General features: G+C 44.9%; 2 protein-coding genes across 11 annotated transcripts in view; both read left to right on the top strand.

The window, feature by feature from the left end:
• The window catches only part of CHL1 (cell adhesion molecule L1 like), a 305295-nt gene that overhangs the window by 115913 nt on the left and 168168 nt on the right, over positions 1 to 21214 (top strand). For 6 of the 10 annotated variants that reach the window (XM_077325211.1, XM_077325209.1, XM_077325220.1 and 3 more), the window contains one exon: positions 3012 to 3080. The exons of the other annotated variants lie outside the window; for them this stretch is intronic. The gene's annotated coding sequence lies outside the window, so the exon portion shown is untranslated. The remainder of the gene's footprint in view (positions 1 to 3011; positions 3081 to 21214) is intronic. 10 annotated transcript variants of the gene reach the window in all.
• LOC143831780 (uncharacterized) lies at positions 13508 to 17354 on the top strand. Its single transcript, XM_077325208.1, has 4 exons — positions 13508 to 15573; positions 16130 to 16213; positions 16393 to 16476; positions 16756 to 17354. The coding sequence occupies exons 1-4, from the start codon at positions 14952 to 14954 to the stop codon at positions 17283 to 17285; spliced, it is 1320 nt and encodes a 439-aa protein (XP_077181323.1). The 5' UTR covers positions 13508 to 14951; the 3' UTR covers positions 17286 to 17354.

The raw sequence follows: 21214 nt of genomic DNA on the forward strand, positions 1-21214 counted from the left end.
CAGTGATCCTCCCTCTCCTCCTTGCCACCTTCCCTGTCCTCCATCAGCGTTAAACTGAATTCTCTTCAGCAGTCAGTTCTCAACTTTTTCTTCTCAACTGACTCTATCCAATGAAATCTGTTTAAGCAGCCTGCCAATCAATGGTTTTCTGTCTCTTTGAGGCATTAACCCTTCATAGGCAGTTACATGTTTATACAGCACTTATTAGCTTTTAAAGCACAGTCTGTAACATAGCTATAGAGTACTCATGAATTTTCATAATACAGTTTATCACAACCCCCTTTAGGCATTTTACGTACTAACACTGCTAACAGTTATTTATGCCGAATCCAGGCAGCTGTAGAAAGATAATTATACCATTGCACTTTGCCTGAATTACATTGTATATTAAAATGATATTGATTTGCAGAAGGTGCAGTATGGCTTACATATGATGCGCACTCAAATGTTTTTGTTGGCAATTAAAGGCCACAGTTTTATTAGAATAACCATTTTTAAAACAATGTTGGCATAGATAGGGGATTGAAGCAAACTGTAGTCAGGTGACTACTTCTACATCCCCACCTTCCAGGACAATTAATACCCCTTCTTTGGTCCCAGACAGGAACAGGGGCCTCCCTGCTGCTGGATTTTCTGTAAGTGGGGAAGGTGTCCCACCTGGCATGCTCAAAGGGGGCACAGATCTCCTTGAGACCCATTCAAGGCCACCCATCTCCCTGCAAGCTTCTGCCTTCCTAGCCAGGCTGGCATCTGCTCAGAGGTCCCAAGCCACTCATGGAAGCTCTCCAACTTTTGGGATTTGCCTTATAAGGCAAATTCCCTTCAAATGTGCTCCTTCCCCTGCCTCCACAAAAGCTGTGATGATTGAAACCTGCGACATAACATGAAAACAACAATTCAACCTAGCCTTTTACCCACAACAACTAAAAACCAGCTTCATTCTCTACTCTTTTGGGGGGAGGGTGGGTGGGTAAAAGTGTCCCCTGCTTCTCTCGCAGGAAAGGAGGCTGGGGCTGAGTACGTGGCACTTTTTAAGTGCTGAGCTCACACTTCCCCACCCTCCCCAGTGGACGGATATGTCAGGAATGTGCACACGCACACGTTCCCTCCCAGAGCATCTCCTGCCCGTCGTATCAGTGGCGGCCCTGGTACGCCGAACCACTTTTATTACAAATACTTGGGTTCTAAATGTTCAGGTGTTTGGATCTTATAGGAATGGATGCTTTAACAGGAGAGACCAAAGCAGAACTGCATACTTCTAAATCCATCATCTTCAATAAAGCATAGAAGGATACAACCCTGCTTATGGCTGTACAATGTGGGACATTCTTTATGCCTTTGCAGTCCCATTTTAGTTTGCCATCATTTGTAAAATGTGATGCAAACTAAGTTTTGACAAATATCATCGAAGCTGAAGTTTTTGGAGTGGGGTAAAGTCAAGCTCTTTCTTTTTTTTTTTTAGTACTGTTGGCATATGAATGCAACTGATCCCTCCAGTATTTCTGCTGGAGTTCAAGACAGTATAATTTCAATAAAGTTAAAATAAATATCAATAACGATTACTCAGCAATGTAATAGATTCTTATCTATAATGTGATAGATCCATGCATTGGTAGGGATTAACTAAATAGATTCATGCATTGGTAGGGATTAAAAACACTGGGTTTTTTTGAGTCGGCCATTTATTTGGAGCTTTGTGTTCCTGTTTTACTTACTCTTGCTGTGTCTATCACCAGTATTCAATCAAAGAAGCTCTCAAGAGACATCCTTGGCCAAATTAGTCCATAATCTGTAGTAATGCTCCCTCTGGAGACTCTTAGTACTAAATGCTTTTGCTAAGTAATAGAATATGCAAACTATCTGTGTGCCCACATAATAAATGATCAGGAGTGCCGTACAGTGAAAATGCCATTATACAGTGAAGTGGAATGAAGGTTGATTTTCAGATTTATGTTTGAGCTTTGAAGAGTCATTGTTTTGACTGAAAATGTGAAGTGAATCATTTTGACAGCCCGGCAGTGATCTCCTGCTGTGAATGTTCTCTGACCATGTGACAAGATGGCTAGTTGAAAGTAAACTTTTACTGAGCATACTGTTCATGTTTTATATTTGGTTGTAGCAGATTCACACAATAACCACTTTAACCGAGGCCAAAACAGCCAGTCTTCAGCCAACTACAGGAGTCAATGTTTGCCTTTCATATTCAGAAATGAAAGATTTTTATGGTGCTTATGCTGTAGTAGATTACCTCATCAGTAAACTATGAGAGTCTCTCTCTCCCCTGTGTTTCCATTGTATCATTTTCTCCTTTTCTCTCTTTTTCAAGTTGTCTTCCAAGTCATCTGGCCTTCTCATGTGCAGGCCACAAGAGACCCTGTGTCTCTTGTAAGTCTCCTTGATTTAATCGAGCTCAGATGCCCCTGAAGTATGAGCAGCTTCATCACCTTACTTGTTTATCTTCATTTGCCTCATGCTCTCACTAGGAGCAGGAAAGGAAGATAAGTTATGGGTATATCCGTCTGTCCCATTGGCCATTGCAACTGTGTTTGACAAGGAGTGGTTCATTGTTTATTCCAGCAGCTGTCACATTCAGAACAGTTACTACTAGGGGAGCAAATGACAAATGGTTGCTGCAAGACCTGAGAAGCATATGAGGGCTGGGGCAGGTGTATCAGTGTCTTCTTTTCCCTTTCCTTCCCAGAGACATGGCAAATGAAAACCACAGTCCTATGTGTACTTTGATGGGTACAGGCTGTACTTCTGATGCAAAATGCAAGGGAGCAGCTAGGGCTGGTTCCAAATTTTTGTAGGCCTTGGACAAAAGATTATAACCAACCTCCCTTTCTCACTTTGAGTCCCTGTTGGGAAAATAGAGTGAAAATAACCATTGAGAGTTAGGTTAGCGATACAATTTTTTAAACCTGACCTTAAAGGATTATGGCCATTTTAAAACTGCCTATGTATTCTGATTTAGTAACTGGTTGCTAATGGATTTATTCCTGTCATTTCAGACCAGCCATTTGAGTAACCAGTGGGCAGCAGACTTTATCTACCTGTTCATACAAAACTGCTTCCATCAGGTTAGCAAAGCATGGTTAAACTGCTTTTGAGCGAAACTGCTTTATTCCATCTGCTACACTGCCATTGTGTTTCTGAATCACTGAGATGTGCTGTTTAAAATGTCCACAGTGCTTCCTACAATGCTTCCTCCCTCACCCCCCCCCCATCTTTTTTTGATGTATAATCTCTGGTGGACTATTTCAAAGTTGAATGCTATAGCACTAAACCAATAGAGCATTTTGGCGCAGTATTAGTTTAGTGCTATAACACTCAATTTAGAACATTCAAAAACTCGGAGGAAGATTGAGCAGTGTAAAAGGGGGGACAGCACTGTTTGAAAAGATCATAGCATTTCAGAGATGGCTCATTAATGGAAGGAAATTTGCTGTATATCACATTACTCAAAATTAGGGCAACAACAATGATTTACAATGGCAATGTGAAAATGTTCAATGTATAACACTATCAACAAATAAACAAAGGGGTACTTTTAAGACTAACAAATTTTAATTCTGAATATAGAAAGAACATTTACAACCATCATCATTATATCTTTTAGCTAATTTTATTGAAAATTGTTTTTGTTATATTGTCTACAAGTTTTAAAATTTTTTTCTGCATCCTTCTGTAACAGCATAAATAACTTGACCTGACTTAAATTGACTTGATTGTCAATTGATAATAAACCTTACATTGCAATACAATAATCTTGGGTTTAGGAAATTGGTAATGGAAATGAGTGAAAGATCTTTGATCATTTCTCCGTTCTTTGTTTGTCAGCAGTGATTTTCTTTAGTAATATCACCTTGTGTGATCTGGACACTATACTTCTTTTAATACAGTCCAAAATCCATTTGCCTGTTTAGCTACCAAGTCACACTGCTGACTCATGTTCAGTGTATGGTCTACTAAGACCCCCAGATCCTTTTCACATTTATTACTTCCAAGACAAGTCTCACCCATCCTATAGTGATGCATTTGATTTTTCCTACCTAAATGAAGAACTTTACATTTTTTCACTATTGCAATTCATTTTATTCATTTTAGTCAAGTTTTCCAGCCTGTCAAGATCATCATGTATCCTGATTCTGCTGATATATTTGCTACCCCTCACAGTTTAGTATCATCTGAAGATTTAATAAGTACCCCCTCTATTCCTTCACCCAAATCATTTATGAATATGTGAAACAACACAGGCCCCTGTGGCACTCCACTCATCACTCCTGTCCAAGAAGATGTTGAACGATTTACAAGCACCCTTTGGGTACAATCTGTCAACCAGTTCTCAATCTACCTAACAGTAATATGATCCGTACCACATTTTTCCAACTTGCCAATAAGAATATCATGCAGAATCTTATCAAAAGCCTTACTGAAATCATGGTAAACAATGTCCACAGCATTCCCATAATCTAGCAAGGTAGTATCTTTCTAAAAAAAAGAGATAAGGTTAGTCCAACATGACTTGTTCTTGAGAAAGCCATGCTGATTCTTAGTAATTACAGCCATCCACTCTAGCTTCTCAAGGACCGACTGATTATTTGTTCTAAAATTTTGCCAGCTATAAATGACAAGCTGATGGGTCGGTAGTTACCCAGATCTTCCTTTTCCCCCTTCTTGAAGATAGGGACAACATTTTTGCACCTCTAGTCTTCTGGCACTTCACCTGTTCTTCAAGAATTGTAAAAAAATAATGGACAGAAGTTCAGAAATTACATCTCAAGGTTCTTTTAGTACCATTGGATGCAATACATCTGGCCCAAAATATTTGGTTTCATTTAAAGAAACTAGTTGTTTATGAACTAACCCTACATTAATCCTAGGCCACAACTCCTATTCCTCATGTATCTATCTGGTTTTACAATTGTATTTTTTACATTTGCTGACATAGGGGTCCAGTTCAACATCTACAGGCTCATGAAAACAATTGTCTCAGAGCTGGTTGGGTCTATCCCTGGATACTGCTGCTTATTTCTTGGGGAAACATACAGACCCTATGGTTATTGAGCTGTCTGGAAGGCAAGACTAATGTCACGCCTTATGAATGATATGCTGTTATTCCTTGGCATGTTGCTCTGTAATTTTTCTCTGTCACGTCCAATTATGTTGTCTCCTCCGGAGCTAAGCCGGGCACATTGCTGCTTCTAACGCTGATTTCTGTCTTTTTCTACAGATTTATTGTTTTTATGCCCTTAGTCCTTGTAGCATTTTTACAAAGGATTTCTGATAGTTTTTGTTACTCAGAAATGAATGGGTTTCTTATGGCCCTTATGATGTAGCAGTTTGATAATTGAATTCGCTTTAGTAGACAGAGTACTGTGTTTGGAATCAGCAGAATGGGATGCAGTTCCCAAACAGTTCCAAATTATATTTGTGATGTCAGAATAATAATATTTTGTTTTCTGTTGTCTGGAATATGAGATGTCAAGCTGTAGGACTGGTACCTAAACTAAACTGGATGCCAAAAGTTCATAGTACACCTAGGATTTTCCATCACTGTTTTAAAAAAACATACAACAACAATGCAAAACTGAGCTGTTCATCAATGATATAGTGCAGTCAGGGAAAAGAAGGTGGTGGTAGGGAAGCCCATTAAAGAGTTTTAAAATACAGGCTGTGGTCTGGGGAGGTGTTCTTAATGAGCAAGCACAATAGGGAGGAACTGGAATGGAGACTTGGCTGTGGCTCAGTGGTACAATGTATGCTTGGTATCCAGAAGATTCTTGGATCAATCCCTGGCATCTCCAATTAAAAGGACAAGGCAGTAAGTAATGAAAAATACCTCAGCCTAAGATCCTGCTGGTCTTGATGGACCAAAGGTCTGAAAAAGCACCTTCATGTGCTCATGAGATGGCAGCAGAGCAACCAACGTGGGAATGGAGACATCTGGATATTGCTCCTGCCTGTTCGTACTTCACTTACTGTTGGAGCTGCCCACTTCCAGGTGATAGCTAAAGGTGTCATGCTATTACAAATGATCTCCAGATGACAGAGATCAGTTCAGCTTTGGGAGGTGGAATCTATGGCATTATAACCAATTGAAGTCCCTCCCCTCCCCACACTCTGCCATCCTAAAGATCTGCCTCTCCCAATACTTTGAATTGAACCAGCAAATAAATCAGTAGTTTGTGCAGTTGTTTTAAAATTGTTATATTATGTTCAGATATGCATATTCCAGAAAACAAGTGAGTTGTTGCATTCTGTAGTATTTGAAGCTTCTGGCAAGTGTTCAGGGATAGTCCCATGTAGAGTGCATTGCAGTAATTCATCTGAAAATGTAGAGTAGTATGGCTCAGTTTAGTAAGAGCAGCTAAGTCTAGAAGATAATCACCCCACAAGAGTCAAATGAACAAATTATTTCCTTGCTATTTCATGCACCCAGTGCCTTCTGTGGAAACATATTGTAGCCATTTTTGTAAGTGTATGTTTTACATTGTTATGAAACAGGATAAAATTGCAAGGGTTAGGTATCAACAAAAGATCCAGCTTTGTGTTGTGGTTAAGAGCAGAGGCCTCTAGTCTGGAAAGCTGGGTTTGATTCCCTGTTCCTCCACATGCAACCCCCCATGGTTGAAGAAGAAGAGTCTCTCCTGAGCCATAAGAGATAGGAAAATGCAACTGTTATTTTAAATTATTTATTGATTTTAGATTCATGTGTTAAATTATGGCTAGGTTTTCTTTGATTCTGCAATTTTATTGTTTATACTAAGCTATAAAGTGCCCTGAGCTTTTTGGAAGGGCAGTAGAAAAAATGTAATAAATACATAAATAAATCAAAGATGGCTTACAAAAATGTAATTTAAATAAATAGGAGAAATATAACACACATACACATATGCAAAAAGATGATAAAACAATAATTTAGAATAGATGACATTCTGGACTGATTATAGATCCAGATGAACAGCTTTTTCAGGGACAAAGGCTGAAAGTCACTGGCTAGGAACCAACTGCCAAGAGCTTGTGTCTCCCTGATCATGCTGCTTCACATCTTATTAGTTGGTGGGTTGTTGCCAAGAAGTCCCATTGCTCAATGAGCATTGGCCACACTCAGACTTACATTACCTGCTGACTGGGAGGGAAACAGAAGTTGAGTCCATATCTTAGCAGACAGAGATATTGTCAAGCAGTCCTCTGCCTTTGCTTTGGCCACACCCAGGCTTAAAGTACCTGACAGGAGAGGAAAGAGCTCAGGCCATATCTTTTTTTGTTAGCAGAGATCTTCCCAAACTTTTCTTTCATGTTTAAGGGCCACAAAATCTTTACACCTTGTTATTTCTCTTTCCCGCTGGAAAGATGTTTTATATTGCTTTCTCAACAGACCAAACTAGGCATTCTTTCTAGTCTTATTATAACTGCTGTGCATTAGATGCTAAACCTGGCAGCTGATTTCCTTTCTTCTTCAATAATTTGACTGTTTTGTATAGTACTAGTATACCAAGTAGAACAACTAATTAAGTTGTCACAGTTCATACATTCTTGGATGCACCAGAATGAAAGCTATTTTCTGCTCATGTCAATTGTTGTTCCACTGTTCTGTCTTATGTTTGAAGGTTTTTAAAATGTATTTTTTTAAAAACTGTGGCATTTTAATGATATGAGGAAGGCCATTATTGTTACTAAATAAGAATTGTGATTTAAGAGGGAAAGGAACAATACCCACTTCTACTGTAAATACCTAATTCATTTAGTTGAATAACTAAAGAAAAGTGGTTTTATGCAATATGTTTGGCTATAATGCTGTCGTAATCCAACAGTTTAGGGTTTCACACTGGTTTGGACAAATTATATAAAACCTTCTCACTTCCAATTCTATATGAATTTATTTCCTTGGGAGGGAAACACTACTGGCAGCTGTATTCCTATTTTTTTTCTCCAAAACTTGTCCAAAGGAGGAAATTGTAGTTCAGTTCATATGTTACTGTGAAACTTAGTTAGTGAATTAAGAATCAGTATGAAATACAGTTTCAGATGGACATCAAGATATCTGGGAAAACCTAAGACTATCTAGAGCCTCTTGTGGCGCAGAGTGGTAAGGCAGCCGTCTGACAGCTTTGCCCATGAGGCTGGGTTGACTCAGCCTTCCATCCTTCCGAGGTCGGTAAAATGAGTACCCAGCTTGCTGCTGGGGGGTAAAACGGTAATGACTGGGGAAGGCACTGGCAAACCACCCCGTATTGAGTCTGCCATGAAAACGCTAGAGGGCGTCACCCCAAGGGTCACACATGACTCGGTGCTTGCACAGGGGATACCTTTACCTTTACCTTTAAGACTATCTACATTTACATGTGCATTCATATCCTTGGTCCTCATCCCACTGAAAATAACAGACAGAATCGGCATTTGGATGTGCATTCTGATCTGTATGTGAATGCACATCCAGCTAATGCTCATAGTTCCTAAATGAAAGCCAAGATGATCAAACTGCCAAAAACAGATTGTGAGTTAGTAGAGAGAATATCTCCAAAGTAAGCCTGTTTTTGGAACATAACAGTTATGTCTATGTTGCTGGATGCATTTTGTTGTATAATAAGCTCATTCCTGGTGCTAAATCACCCCAAATGGTTCTCACGCTGTCCAAGATAGCTCCTGTACTAGGCAGGAGAGTTAATTAATCTTTTGGCAGAGGGAATTTCTTTTTTTATTGTCTGCAGTATTGCAATACATCAATTTAATGGCTATAGAAAACTATTTCTCAATACATATGTCTCTGAGGCACTGAGGATAATACACACACACACACACAGTTTCATTCTCTGGCACTTCAAAGCTTTCTTCCTCTCAGTGTCAAATCTTCAAGCCAAATACTACCTTGTTTTCTCTCTGGAGAAAAATGCCACATTTCTTCAATCTTCAGTCTTCAAACAAAAACCCCGTCATGAATAATGCCTCTTTACGTTCTTTAATACAAGCTAGGAAGACAATGTGAACTTGTGCTGCAGCTTAAAGAATCTGCACTACTTTGTTCAGCTGTTGTTCTGTACGTGTGTCAAATATTGTGGATTGGATCAGAGTCTGTATTACTAATTAATATTTGACGTAAGTGACTGGCATATTGATTTTGATTCCCCCAGACCTATTATGAAGGGCAGCGGTTGTGCCAGACCAGCATGCCCCGCCATTTCCTGTGTACGAATGGCGGAAGATTTCCCATGCCAGACACAGTCCACCCCAGAGTTCTGCATAAACATATGGAGTCCGGGTGGAAAGGTGCTGCCATGCTTTGCCACACAGTTGGCGGTAGTGGGTTACTTTCATGAAGGAGGGATTGCGTCATAATACAATGCAAACAAATAAACAGCCCCCTATCCACTCACACCTCTGTCTAAATAGAGTTGCCAAACTCTAGGAAGCCCCTGGAGATCTGCTATTACAATTGATCTTCAGGTTATTTATATTTATTTATTTATATTTGCTTTTATTGACTGCTGCTCCTGGATGCTGCCAGCTTGTGGCGGTTTACAGTAAAAATTCATAAAAACACATAAATTACAACAGTATTGGTGGCAAAATCCAATCTGTAAACTCCCCCACATCCACACCTGATGACAACAATACAGCACTGCTGTCCAGAGAGGTAGTTCCTCTGATTGAGATTAGTTTCCCTGGAGAAATACAATAAGCATTTCAACAGACCATGATCCTGTTCCCTTATAAAAGTAGCTTCCATTATACTACAGTTCTTGCCCATGTATAAAAAATGCCATGTTGAACATTTCTGTTTTGCATATTCTGTAAAATCTTAGATCTAAGGGCCTTTGTGTCCCATACATTAATATTTTGGAATTATCTGTCACAGGTCACAAACCTTCATACATTCTTCAGAAAGAATTCCCTCCATGCATTCTTCCATTTCAATTGATATTGCTAGGGATAATTTCCCAGTGGATTGTTGGCTACTGACAGATTCTATGTAATCTGGAATGTGTAACAGTGACTGTACCTCATTAGGCGAAAACCTGGGCTGTGACTGAGGTTTCTTTTGCAAAATGTTGAGTCTTTCTCTCCCTTGTGGACGTGTCACATTTGTAGGGCTGCCTATTCTGGGTTGGTAAATATCAGAAAATTTGGGGGTTGAGGAAGGGTTTGGGATGGGAAGGACTTCACTGGGTATTATGCCATAGAGGCCACCTTTCAGAGCAGCCATTTTCTCCAGGTGAACAGATCTCTGTCACCTGGAGATCACTTGTAATGGCAGGCGATCACCAGCAACCACCTAGGGGTTGGCAACCGTAGACATTCATTTCTCACACTTACACTTATAGATGGATAATGGCTCTCATATTTTTTAAAAATCTTGTGTGCTTGTAATTATGTTTGTGGAAATAACTTTATTTAGATATAAAGCCGTGAAGACTTGGCATCAGCCGCGATTGACGTGGAAGAGGAGCGGGCAGCAGGAAGATGCACTGGGGGGAGGTTCTATGGTGGCAGGAAGGCACTGTGTGAGAACATTGCACGCACCCTGTTGGCACGTGGGCTCAGGGTGCTTTAAAAGGTGCCACATGGAAGAGCCCTGCCTCTTGCTCCAGCAGCTTCCCTCCCTCCCACCCAGCCTGTTTTGTTGGCTGTTATACGTATGTCTGTATGGCCACTGGATGATGTCTTTATATTGCATTTTGTCACATCTGTTGGTTTGGGCATGGGATAGAGCCTGTGTGTGTGGGAGTTTAGTCTGTGCATCGGACTCCCCAGGTTGGCTGGTCTGTGAGCACGGCCGACCTGACTGGGCAGGCTTGGGGATCACAGTGTCAGGTAGCCCGGAGTGGGACCAAGAAGGAGGTGGGTGCCTCTTCTTGGCACCTCAGGGCTTACAGTGCCAGGTGGCCTGCAGCAGTGCCAAGCGATGTAGGCGCTTCCTCTTGGCACCTCAGTTGGACACTTCCTTATGGTGGGAATCCAGCAGCAAGGGGACCTGCGTTCCTGGTGGGAGAACCAGTGGGCTCCAGGGCACCACTGGCTCTTCCCGTGGATGGGATCCCAGCAGCAAGGAGACCTGTGTTCCCAGCGGTGGATCCCAATGGCCTCCAGGGCACTGCTGAGGTCTGGGTTCTTGTGGTCTTCTGACTGCACGTCAGGCTCCCTCTTCCATGCTGTGCCAACACTCCTGTGGTGTTTTAATAAAGCTGTGGCCTTGTTTAAGCCCACAGAAATGTGTGCATGTCTTCCTTGAGCCCAAAATGCCCTCCTACAGGTCAAATGCAGTTATTGGCAGGTTGGGAAGCAGTACAGGTGTAAAATCGGGAAGAAGTGCATGCAGTTCATGTTAGGCTGAAAAAATGAAAGTATACATAGGTAAACTGTTAACAGAGAATCTTGTAAATACTGGGATTGAAATATCCTCCCCTAAATTTCTTAAGTGGGTATTCTGTATTGACGGGAACTTGAAGGACAATGCACAAGATTATTAAATTAGGAATGCTGTTTGAATGATTAAGATCACTATCCTACATACATTTTCCTGGGAGTAAACCCTGTTAAATAAAGTGGGTATGACTTCTAAGTAGATCTGAGGTTGTTCCGTAGGTTGAGCATTGTGTGTTTGCACCCATGTAGATGGCTATTAAGGTTTAGGATGGTTTGGAAACGGAAAATACTATAATAGGAGCAGGGTTGTGAGCTCTGGGTTGGGAAATACCCAGAGATTTTTGGACTGGAGCGTGTACAACAGGGGTAGTCAAACTGCGGCCCTCCAGATGTCCATGGACTACAATTTGACTACCCCTGGTGTACAGGGTGGGGTTTGGTGAGGGAAGGGACCTCAGCATAGTTCAATCCCATTGAGTCCACCCTCCAAAGCAGCCCTTTTCTCCAGGAGGACTGATCTCTACAGTCTGGAGATCAGTTGTAATAGCAGGAGATCTCTAGCTCTCATCCGGAGACTGGCAACCTAAAACGAAAGTACTGTCACAATTATACAATCACTAAAGCATTTCGAGTCATGCCAAACGCTCATTATTCCTGTTTAGTTGTGCAGGTTCTCCCTGGTTGTGGCATTTAGAAATCAGCACAAAACGAAGATAAATGAGGAAAGTCCAAATAGGAAAGAAAATGCTTGTGGAAGGATATTGAGGGGGAAGGGACCTCCTTATTCAGTGAGGGCACGTATGTTCATACTGCAAGGAACAGACATATCAGTCTCCATATGTCCAGTTTATGGGAGAAAAAAGTGAGACTGTTCAGATGTTTTATGGCAGAGGAGGACACTTAATGATGGTGTCAGCTTGATTAAAAAGACAATTTAGAGGAGGCAAAGTCCGGGGAGAAAACACTGAATGAGGATTTATCGTTATACCCAAGTGTTCGGATTTCACTGTGAGAGGAAACATAAAGCAGTTTCTTTCATTTTTTCAGTTCGCCAATAAAAGAGTTTGGGATGCACTTCCCAGAGAGTTTACTGTCATACTAACTGCCATATGGAAGAATTAAAAACGTGGATGCATGCAGTATTAACAGTCATGTGCAGAATGGTGTGATAAAATGAGACGGTAATGCACAGCCGCAACTCACCGGGGCCACCAGTTGAGGCTGCGGAGGGCTGCCTGCAAAGGGACGGGGCAGTCCCAGCAGCCAGCTCAAGGGGCACAGATTGTGTGCCGGCAGCATGCACAGCGACAGAGGCATGAGGCTAGCCCACAGCACCTATAAAAGGGGTCATGGGCATCGGCTCTTCCTGTTGGTCAATAAATGCCAAAGGAACAGCTTCCCTCCCACTCACCCATTAATTTGGTTCTGTTAATGGGGTTCTTGTTGAGCCTGATGTTTCAGACATTGTAAAGCAATTTGTCACAGCCTCCAGTTTGCGTGGGATGGAGCCTGTTGTCAGGGAGCCTGGTCGCTATCAGACTCCCTGGGGTTTGGGGCTTCCCTAAGAGATAGCACATAAACGAGCATAGCTGACCCGGCTGGGAGGCCAGGGGCTCATTTTGCCAGGTGGCCAGGGGGACAGCCAACTGGGAAGAGGAAAGAAAAAAAGAGATTGTAAGCTGCCCTTAGACTCCTTAAGCAAAAATAATGAACTGGGAGGGGTGGGTCCCAGTGAAGAAACAAATATAGACAAATACAGAGTCACTAGGAAACCAATATGGCAATAAAATATCCAAATTGGACTTATATAGAGTCGTCTCTCTTCAGTAATTTATTTTACTGGAGGCTAATAGCAGTGCTTCAAAGGCTTTGGGGTGGGTTAGTTTGTTTATTATTTATTATCCAATGACCTTATAAAACAATTTGGGAAAAACTGAGAAGCCTATTTAATCCACAATCCTGCTACTACATAAAACAGTGAAAACACTTTTGAACCTACCATTTTTCTGCAAGAATAGATGTGAAATGTTTGCACTGGACTCTTAGGATGATAATCATCAGTTGTGGCCTTGAATTTTCTCAGAATTGCAACTGATTTCCAGACTGAAGAGGTCAGATATCCATGTAATTGTAGCAGTGAAAGGTGGACTGTATGGTATCACATCTCTGACACGCTTGTTCCTCTCCTCACTCTCTGCCTTCCCCAGATACTCCAACTCTAGGGGGCATTTCCCACGGCTTAAAAATAGCACAATGGTTGCTGATTGAAAACGCTACTAATTTGCCATAACGCACGACGTCGTTAACGATCTGCAACAATCCTGAAACCGACCCGCCAAAAGCGCTTCGTTGTAGCGCTTTTAGGGGAATCCAGAAAACTGGATTCACCCTCCGGATAGCGATACACTCCTGCAACCAATCTGCAACAGTAGCGCTAAAGACCTGTGCGTTACCATTGTTGCGGGTTCTTCAAAGTCCCTCCTCCCGAGCCTGTCCTCGAAACTTCCGGCGAACTGTTCGCCATTTTTTTTTTCTCCGAGCGAGCGGGGATCTACGAGGCAACGGGACAGCGACTGGCTTTCAAGCACGATCACTTTAGGAAATTCTGCCCGGACACCACAAGAGTTTTTCACAAGCACAGTGGCACACACCGTCACGTTCCCTAAATTTGGCCAAAGCTTAAAACCCCGTCTACCATCGGCCAGTCCTAGCGGAGTCAACGTACAGGGAGCATTTTAAAAAATTCTCCTCTGAGCGTGCCAACGAACATTCGCCGCTCGCAGTCTCCTGCTTAGCTTAGAGGGGTTCAATAGACATGATTCGTGGTGATATCATGAGGGGCGGCTTATGTGTAGTGGGTCTTTGTGTGGTTCCCGGTGCGTGCTTGTGCTTGGGTGCGGACAACCCCTTCCATTGGCGGCTAGACCTCCGGCAAGCGGAGTTGCCGTCCCCCGTTCATTTTAAAAAATTTTCCTCTGAGCGTGCCAACGAACGGTCGCCGCTCGCAGTCTCCTGCTTAGCTTAGAGGGGTTCAATAGACATGATTCGTGGTGATATCATGAGGGGCGGCTTATGTGTAGTGGGTCTTTGTGTGGTTCCCGGTGCGTGCTTGTGCTTGGGTGCGGACAACCCCTTCCATTGGCAGCTATACCTCCGGCAAGCGGAGTCGCCGTCCCCCGTTCATTTTAAAAAACATTCCTCTGAGCGTGCCAACGAACGTACGCCAGTAACATGTCATGTTTGGTTGATTTATGCTGTGGCTGGTGAATATTATTGGGGAACTGCCGAGTACTGCCGCACTTGCTCTCGGTTGAACACCGGCATGCGTTTGTGTAATGGCGGACATTTTCCTAAAATGGCTCCCGCTGCATGTTCAAACTGCTCTTCTCTCGTGTAAACGAATCAGCGCATGCGTTAAGTCAAACAACAAGGGCGCCAATCTGGCCATTAGGAGCAGATCCTGTTCCCGCGCGAGGAGTTTTGAACGTGACATGTGACCTAATGTGGCCAATGCGCGTGTCCCCTACTGCCCTCTACCAATCAGGAGCCGGCTAGTCCCTTTGTCTTTGTGTGCGGGAAGGTATATGATCCGTTGCACCCTGCACCTTCCACCACCATTTTGCTCAGCTACCAGCGAAAGCAACATGGAATCGTCTTCTCAAGCCTCGTCCGTCCCTGCAACCGGCCGTGGCCCAACTTGGAGGGACGCGGAGATCAGGGACCTGATCGGGATTTTCTCGGAGGAGAAAATCCAGGACGCGTTCCAGTCCTCCCACAGGAATAGGGAGGTATTCGAACAAGTGGCCATTAAGATGCGCGCCCTGGGCCACAACAGGACCGGCCTTGAATGCCGGTCGAAGACCAAGACAATGAGGGCAGAGTATATGCGTGCCGTGAACCATAATAAGGGTTCCGGCAACGAGAAGGTTACCTGCCCCTACTTCGAGGAGCAGCGCCAGCTGTACGGAGACGGGGAAGGATCCGGCAGGCCGAAGCGCGTCGGCCGGAGCCTTAAGGTGGTTCGGAAGCCGGCTGCCCCGGTCGAGGAACCACCCGCTGAGGAGGATCCCGGCGAGGGCACCTCGTCCAGCTTTCGCCCTCCACCCCCCGTCCAGCAACGAGCCGCGGAATCGGTAACGCTGGACCTCATCGCCATCGTTCCTGGGGAGCCAGAGGAGGCTCCTGAGCAAACGCCCCTTGCCTCCGGTAAGTGATTTTATTTTTATTTTATATTTCCTTTTGAGCAAATGTGTGTTCTGACGTTTGGCCATCGTTTTCTCGTCAGTTCGTTGCAACGCATAAGATGGTAGGCTGTGGAGTGCTTGCTGTGTTTACTATTTGAAACGGTTTTAATTTTATAATTTAATTTTAATTTTTAAAAGATTTTAAAAGATGGTAGGCTGTGGAGTGCTTGCTGTGTTTACTATTTGAAACGGTTTTAATTTTATAATTTAATTTTAATTTTTAAAAGATTTTAAAAGATGGTAGGCTGTGGAGTGCTTGCTGTGTTTACTATTTGAAACGGTTTTAATTTTATAATTTAATTTTAATTTTTAAAAGATTTTAAAAGATGGTTGGCTGTGGAGTGCTTGATGTGGTTAGTATTTGAAACGGTCATGTTTAACCAACAGCCCCAAAATATTTGCTGCATGCCTCGCCCATAGGCCTTCTGCAGTACTTTGGCTCACTACTTTGGGAGCTTGCTTTGTGGTTCATGGTGTATGCTTGCTCATTTTTCACTATTTTCTGCTCTTGTCCACAGAGACACAGTTGCCAGGGACGGGGCCCCTCGAGTCTCCAGCAGCACCTGACGTGGATAGTGATTCGGGGGCATCAACTAACATTGGTAAGTATTAGTTAAAATAGGGGGGGGGGCTGTTTTGACTGCTTTGTGCTTTTCTGTTTGTGCAGGGCAGCAGCACTGCTAAGAGAAAGAAGAGAGTCCCTCTGCGTTGCTGGTGTAGCCTTTGAAGCTGGCTTTGCCACCCTTTGGTCCTAGATCTGTTTTTTTTCCTTTTTTTGCAGATTTCATACCCGGAACACAGGAGGAGGAACAGCCTGGGTTGCTTGGACCTCCTGCACGGCGCAGGCGGATACAGATTCAAGATGGTGAGCGTGCATGACCTGTTCCTTTCGAGCCATAGCTGCAGGACAATGTCGCTAGGCACTAACCATGTGCTCCCTTTTAATTGTTGAGAGTCCTGCTGTGAAAGTAGGCAAAAGTAAAAGCACACCATGGGCAAACAAACAATAGCCATGTGCTCGCCGGGGATTGTTTAAATTCTTGGCAGGAAAACACGGGGACAAAAAAGAACACCATGTCCACCATGGTGTGTTTTGACTTTATTGATGTCACTAACAGTTTTGTTTCTCATTTTTTGCCAACAGAGGTTCTTTCAGATGAGGAGGAGGAACCACCCCTGGCTCCAGGCAGCCCACCACCTAGAGGTGCGCTCCCAGCAGAGGAGAGGCTTACGAGGGAACGCGGCAGGCTGAGGCGCGTCTCCGTCTTGACAAGCGTGGGAGAGAGGCTCCTTGAGCACTGCTATGAGGAGTCACGGCGTGCCGCTGCCGCTGACCAAACCATGCTCACACTCATTGCCCAGGAGGGGAGAAAATTGAGGGCAGTCCTTAGAGAGACAAACCAAATCCTACGCGAAGGCGTGGAGGAGGTGCGACTGATAAGGAGACTCATGGAGAGGGCTGTAGTGGTCATGGAAAGGGCCTACCCTCCACAAATCGCCCCCGCCCCCCCACCACCACCCACACCACCACCCCCACCACCACCCACACCAACACCACCACTTCCAGCACCCACCCCACCGACTCCCTCTCAGAATGCCTCCACCCAAACACGAAGGAGGACTATTCTCGGAAAGAGGAAAATAAAACCAGCAGACAAGTACTCCCCCTCCTAGTTTTGCCCACTTTTTCTATTTCATGTTATCTGTGTTTTGTTGTTTGTTGAATAAAGTTTATATTTTTGACTCTGTCTCTGTGTACCCTACTGTGGAATCTGCAAGGCCGAAAGCGGCCTCTCAAGTGATTGTCTATATTGTGGTACTGCTGTGTGGGTTGGAGGTTGGAGGGGTGTTAGTTCAAGGAGTTTTAGGAGTGTGGTGTGGGGTTAAATATGTGCGAGTTTAAGAAGTCACACTGGAGTCTTGTTATAAAATTTGCAATAACATTTTATTTTAAAAAACATTTTAACAGGGGAAAAACATTAGGGAATGAAACTTGGAGCCCCACCAGCACCACCACCCCCCACCCCCCTGGAAAACCTATTTTTTTTAACAAAACTATACATTTAACAGGGGAAAAACATTAGGGAATGAAACTTGGAGCCCCCCCCCCAACCCCTACCCCAAAACACAAACAGGAAACAAAACTCAGGTCCCACTGCTCCCCTGCCCAGCCCCTTCCATCTCCCTCACTCTCCTGCTCAACCTTCCCACGGACCCCCGGACTTTGCGGCGGAAGAGGTCCTCATCCTCCTTCTTCTTAACTGTGTGGGGAGGGAGAAAAAGTACACATTAGTGCCACACATATTTTCAAATTTCTTTAGTTTACATGCATACACTTTTAAGTGGCCTTAGCCACAGTGTGAGAAGAGTTGGGCAGTGGGGAACATAACCTACGTTCTTCCGCCTCCCTCTGTTGCCTTTGCTGCTCAATCTCCCCTTTCAGCTCTGCCACTTGAGCCTCCAGGGAAGTAACTCTGGCCTCCATCGCACGCAGCCTTGCCTCCACAGTTTCAGCTATAGAAATCAAACAAAGAATTTAATAACACTTCAAATGGGAGCATCACAGCAGGCTCCCATATGGCTCCATGGGGGTACACACACATGGGTCTCCCGCACAGGCATAAAACTCTCACCTGCAGCCTGTCCCGAGGTGGAAGGTCCCTCTTCCTCCCCCTCCTCACGCTCAGGTGCTGTTGCCAGCTTGGATGGTGATTGTGTGGCTGGGCAAAGAAAAAGACAAATCATAATTAAAAGCACACAAAACAGAGATGAAACACAGCTGGTGGACACACCACAGTTAGAGTCTAAGCGCATAACCAAAGTGGTTCTACAGTACTGGCTGGCTAAGTCTGAGGGGGTTGACAGCATCTAAATACTTTCTCGAATTTCATTGGGGACAGTAGGGGAAAGAGGCAGCTAGTCATTCCATGCATGTTTAAGGGTAAAACACAACGAGGGCAGCACTCACCCATATGCCTCCTCATGTCCAGGGGGGGCTTCCCAGCCTTCTCCCATATTTTTACCATCTGGTCGTGGAAGACCGTCCTCCCACTTGGCTGCGGGATCCCCCCCCACTGTTCCAGACTGTTTAGGAAGTCCAGCTTAAGGCGCTTGAATTTTGTCCGGACCTGCTCCCAGGTCCGGACGTAGCCCCTTTCCCTCAGCTTTGAAGCCAACACCAGGTAAGCACCCTTGGTGTGGCAGTGGGTGCTGGCCATAAGGCGGCCAACACTTTTCGATTGGAGCACAAGCTCCAGAAGTGCCTCAGCCTCGGCGCGCTGCCAGAAGGAGCCCTTCCGTGGCTTCGGCATCTTCGGAATGACGGTTAGGGAACGAACGTGCGTTGCTCCGATAGACCACCCCGTTTTTTAAATGTATCAAAGCTGCCCACCAATAAAATTATTCATTGGAACATAAGTGGATTGATCCTCCGGTTTGACAGGGGTCGCCAATACTTCCTGGCTACCCGCCTCCCCGAACTTTCCCCATTCAGCGCTTCCGTATTGTGTTTGTCAATTTCAGTTGGGAGTTAGCATTTAGGGCTGTCAAAGTGCTTTTGGACCAGAGAATCCCCGTTTTTTTGCTGGCAAAGTACACAAACCGCACAAGACAAGGTTAAACAAATAACACAAAACTTTATTCACCAACAAGAGAGTGGGAAAAACAATTAAACACGCCTCCTGTTTCTGTAGATGTGGGTGGCTATGGCGTCCCGAACCTTGCACCCCTCTGCATAGATTCTTCTTCTCCTTGCTTCAGGGATGTCTTGTGTGTCCTCAAGGACAACAGGATCAGGTTCATCCACAGGGAAGGGGATGTTATGTCCCTTGTCCTCGCATATGTTGTGCAAAATGACACACGCGATGATCAGCGGAGTCACATTGTCTATATGCACGTGTAGTCGGGACATCAGGCAACGGAACCGGGACTTCAAACGTCCAAAGGCACGCTCCACTACATTCCTTGCCCGGGAGTGAGTGAGGTTGTAGTGGCTATGCACGTCTGTCCTTGGCCGCTTGTAGGGAGTCATGAGCCAGCGTCGTATTGGGTAGGCTCCGTCCCCGAGCACCAACGGCGGCACACGCACGCCCTCAATGGTGGCGGTGGGGTTTCCTGGAACAAAGACCCCTTCGTCCATGGCTTTCCTGAGGTTGGATTCCCTGAAAACAAGGGCATCATGCCTCCTGCCACTCCACCCCACCTCGGCATCGATAAACCGGCCGGAGAAGTCTCCTGTTCCTTGCAGGAGAACAGAGCAAAAGTCCTTCCTGTTCCCGTACTCTTTTATGCTTCCCCCGGGGGCACGGATAGGGATGTGGCTTCCATCGACGGCCGCAAAACAATGCGGGAATCCAAGCCTGGCAAACCCGTCCATACTCTGGAATAAGGGAAAGAAAAGAATATAAGCCATTGCATGTCAGCGTGGGGTGTATCGCGTCTTCGTTGCTGACCTGTCAAACAAGAAAAAAAATTTAAAGGGCAAAGGGGATAGAATGACACTCACCGCTCCAAGCCGGTCTCCGAGGCACACGACTTTGCTGAACAATTCCGCCTCCATGGCGAGGCAGAACTCCTTAAGGATATCGCCAACCGTAGTGACTCCGAGTCCGAATTGCTGGGCTACTGTCCGGAAGTACTGAGGGGTGGCCAAGTACCACAATGCGGCAGCCACCCTTTTTTCAACTGGAACGGGGCGCCGCATGCCAGTGACTTGCCTCTCCATGCGTCCACGTAGAGCCTCCACGAGTTCAAAAAATGTCCCCCTCGACATCCTGAAGTTGGCAATCCAGTGGTCATCATCCCAGCGAGTCCACACAAAATTCTCCCACCAGTCAGAGGATCGTTCGTCCACCCAGAACTGTCTGGGGAACCGGACCTCTGCCAGTGCTTGCCAGCGTTTCTTGGCCGCCATGGTTACCCTTACAGAACGTCTTCTGCTGCTGGTCAGCGTTCCGGGCACCCGTTCTCGGTACTCCGCGATAGCAGACGTCCGACGCGACAAGGCGGTATTCATGCGCTGGAGCACCGCGAGCATGTAAGCCAGCAATTGAAAAATAAGCCTCTCCATTGCAACGTTGACCTGTGCTGCGGGCAGTAGGCTACGCAAACAAAAGAGTGAGGCCGACCGCGTGTCTGCCCAGGTGCATATAAGCAGGTAACCTGTGGGCGTGTACTGTGGGCGGGGATTAACCAATCAAACATGTCAATGCATCTGGTTCCTAGAAAACAATAGAAAACACGTTCCAAGGGCGCCAATGATCGGACGATAACGCGTTGCTACGGGGTTTCCTGGGTTTTTTAAAAAAAAAGGGGACCCCGACAAGTTCGGCTTTAGGGTCGAGGTCAAAGGTGTGCCTGCAGTTTGATTGACGGGCACGGGAGGCCAGAAGCGCTAAAAAGGGACCTCCTTTGTAGCGATAAGACGGAGAACCAGAAGCCTGTGGGTTACGAAAGTGGCGAGAAGTGAAAGTGCCAAATTCCGCAAAAACCGCAGCTGTGCGTTACGGGCACGGCTAGTTACATTTCGCTACTTGAAGTAGCGCTTTCACAAACGGCAACCAAATAGCAACTTTGAGCTCTGTGCGAAATGGCCCTAGCAATTT

The sequence above is a fragment of the Paroedura picta genome, chromosome 3 (assembly GCF_049243985.1).
Source record: "Paroedura picta isolate Pp20150507F chromosome 3, Ppicta_v3.0, whole genome shotgun sequence".
Classification (NCBI taxonomy): domain Eukaryota; kingdom Metazoa; phylum Chordata; class Lepidosauria; order Squamata; family Gekkonidae; genus Paroedura; species Paroedura picta.

Coding starts and splice junctions, on each gene's coding strand:
- LOC143831780 (XM_077325208.1), top strand. CDS start 14,952: ATGATCCGTTGCACCCTGCACCTTCCACCACCATTTTGCTCAGCTACC. Junction 16,214..16,392: donor GGGGGCATCAACTAACATTG/GTAAGTATTAGT, acceptor CTTTTTTTGCAG/ATTTCATACCCGGAACACAG. Junction 16,477..16,755: donor GCGGATACAGATTCAAGATG/GTGAGCGTGCAT, acceptor TTTTGCCAACAG/AGGTTCTTTCAGATGAGGAG.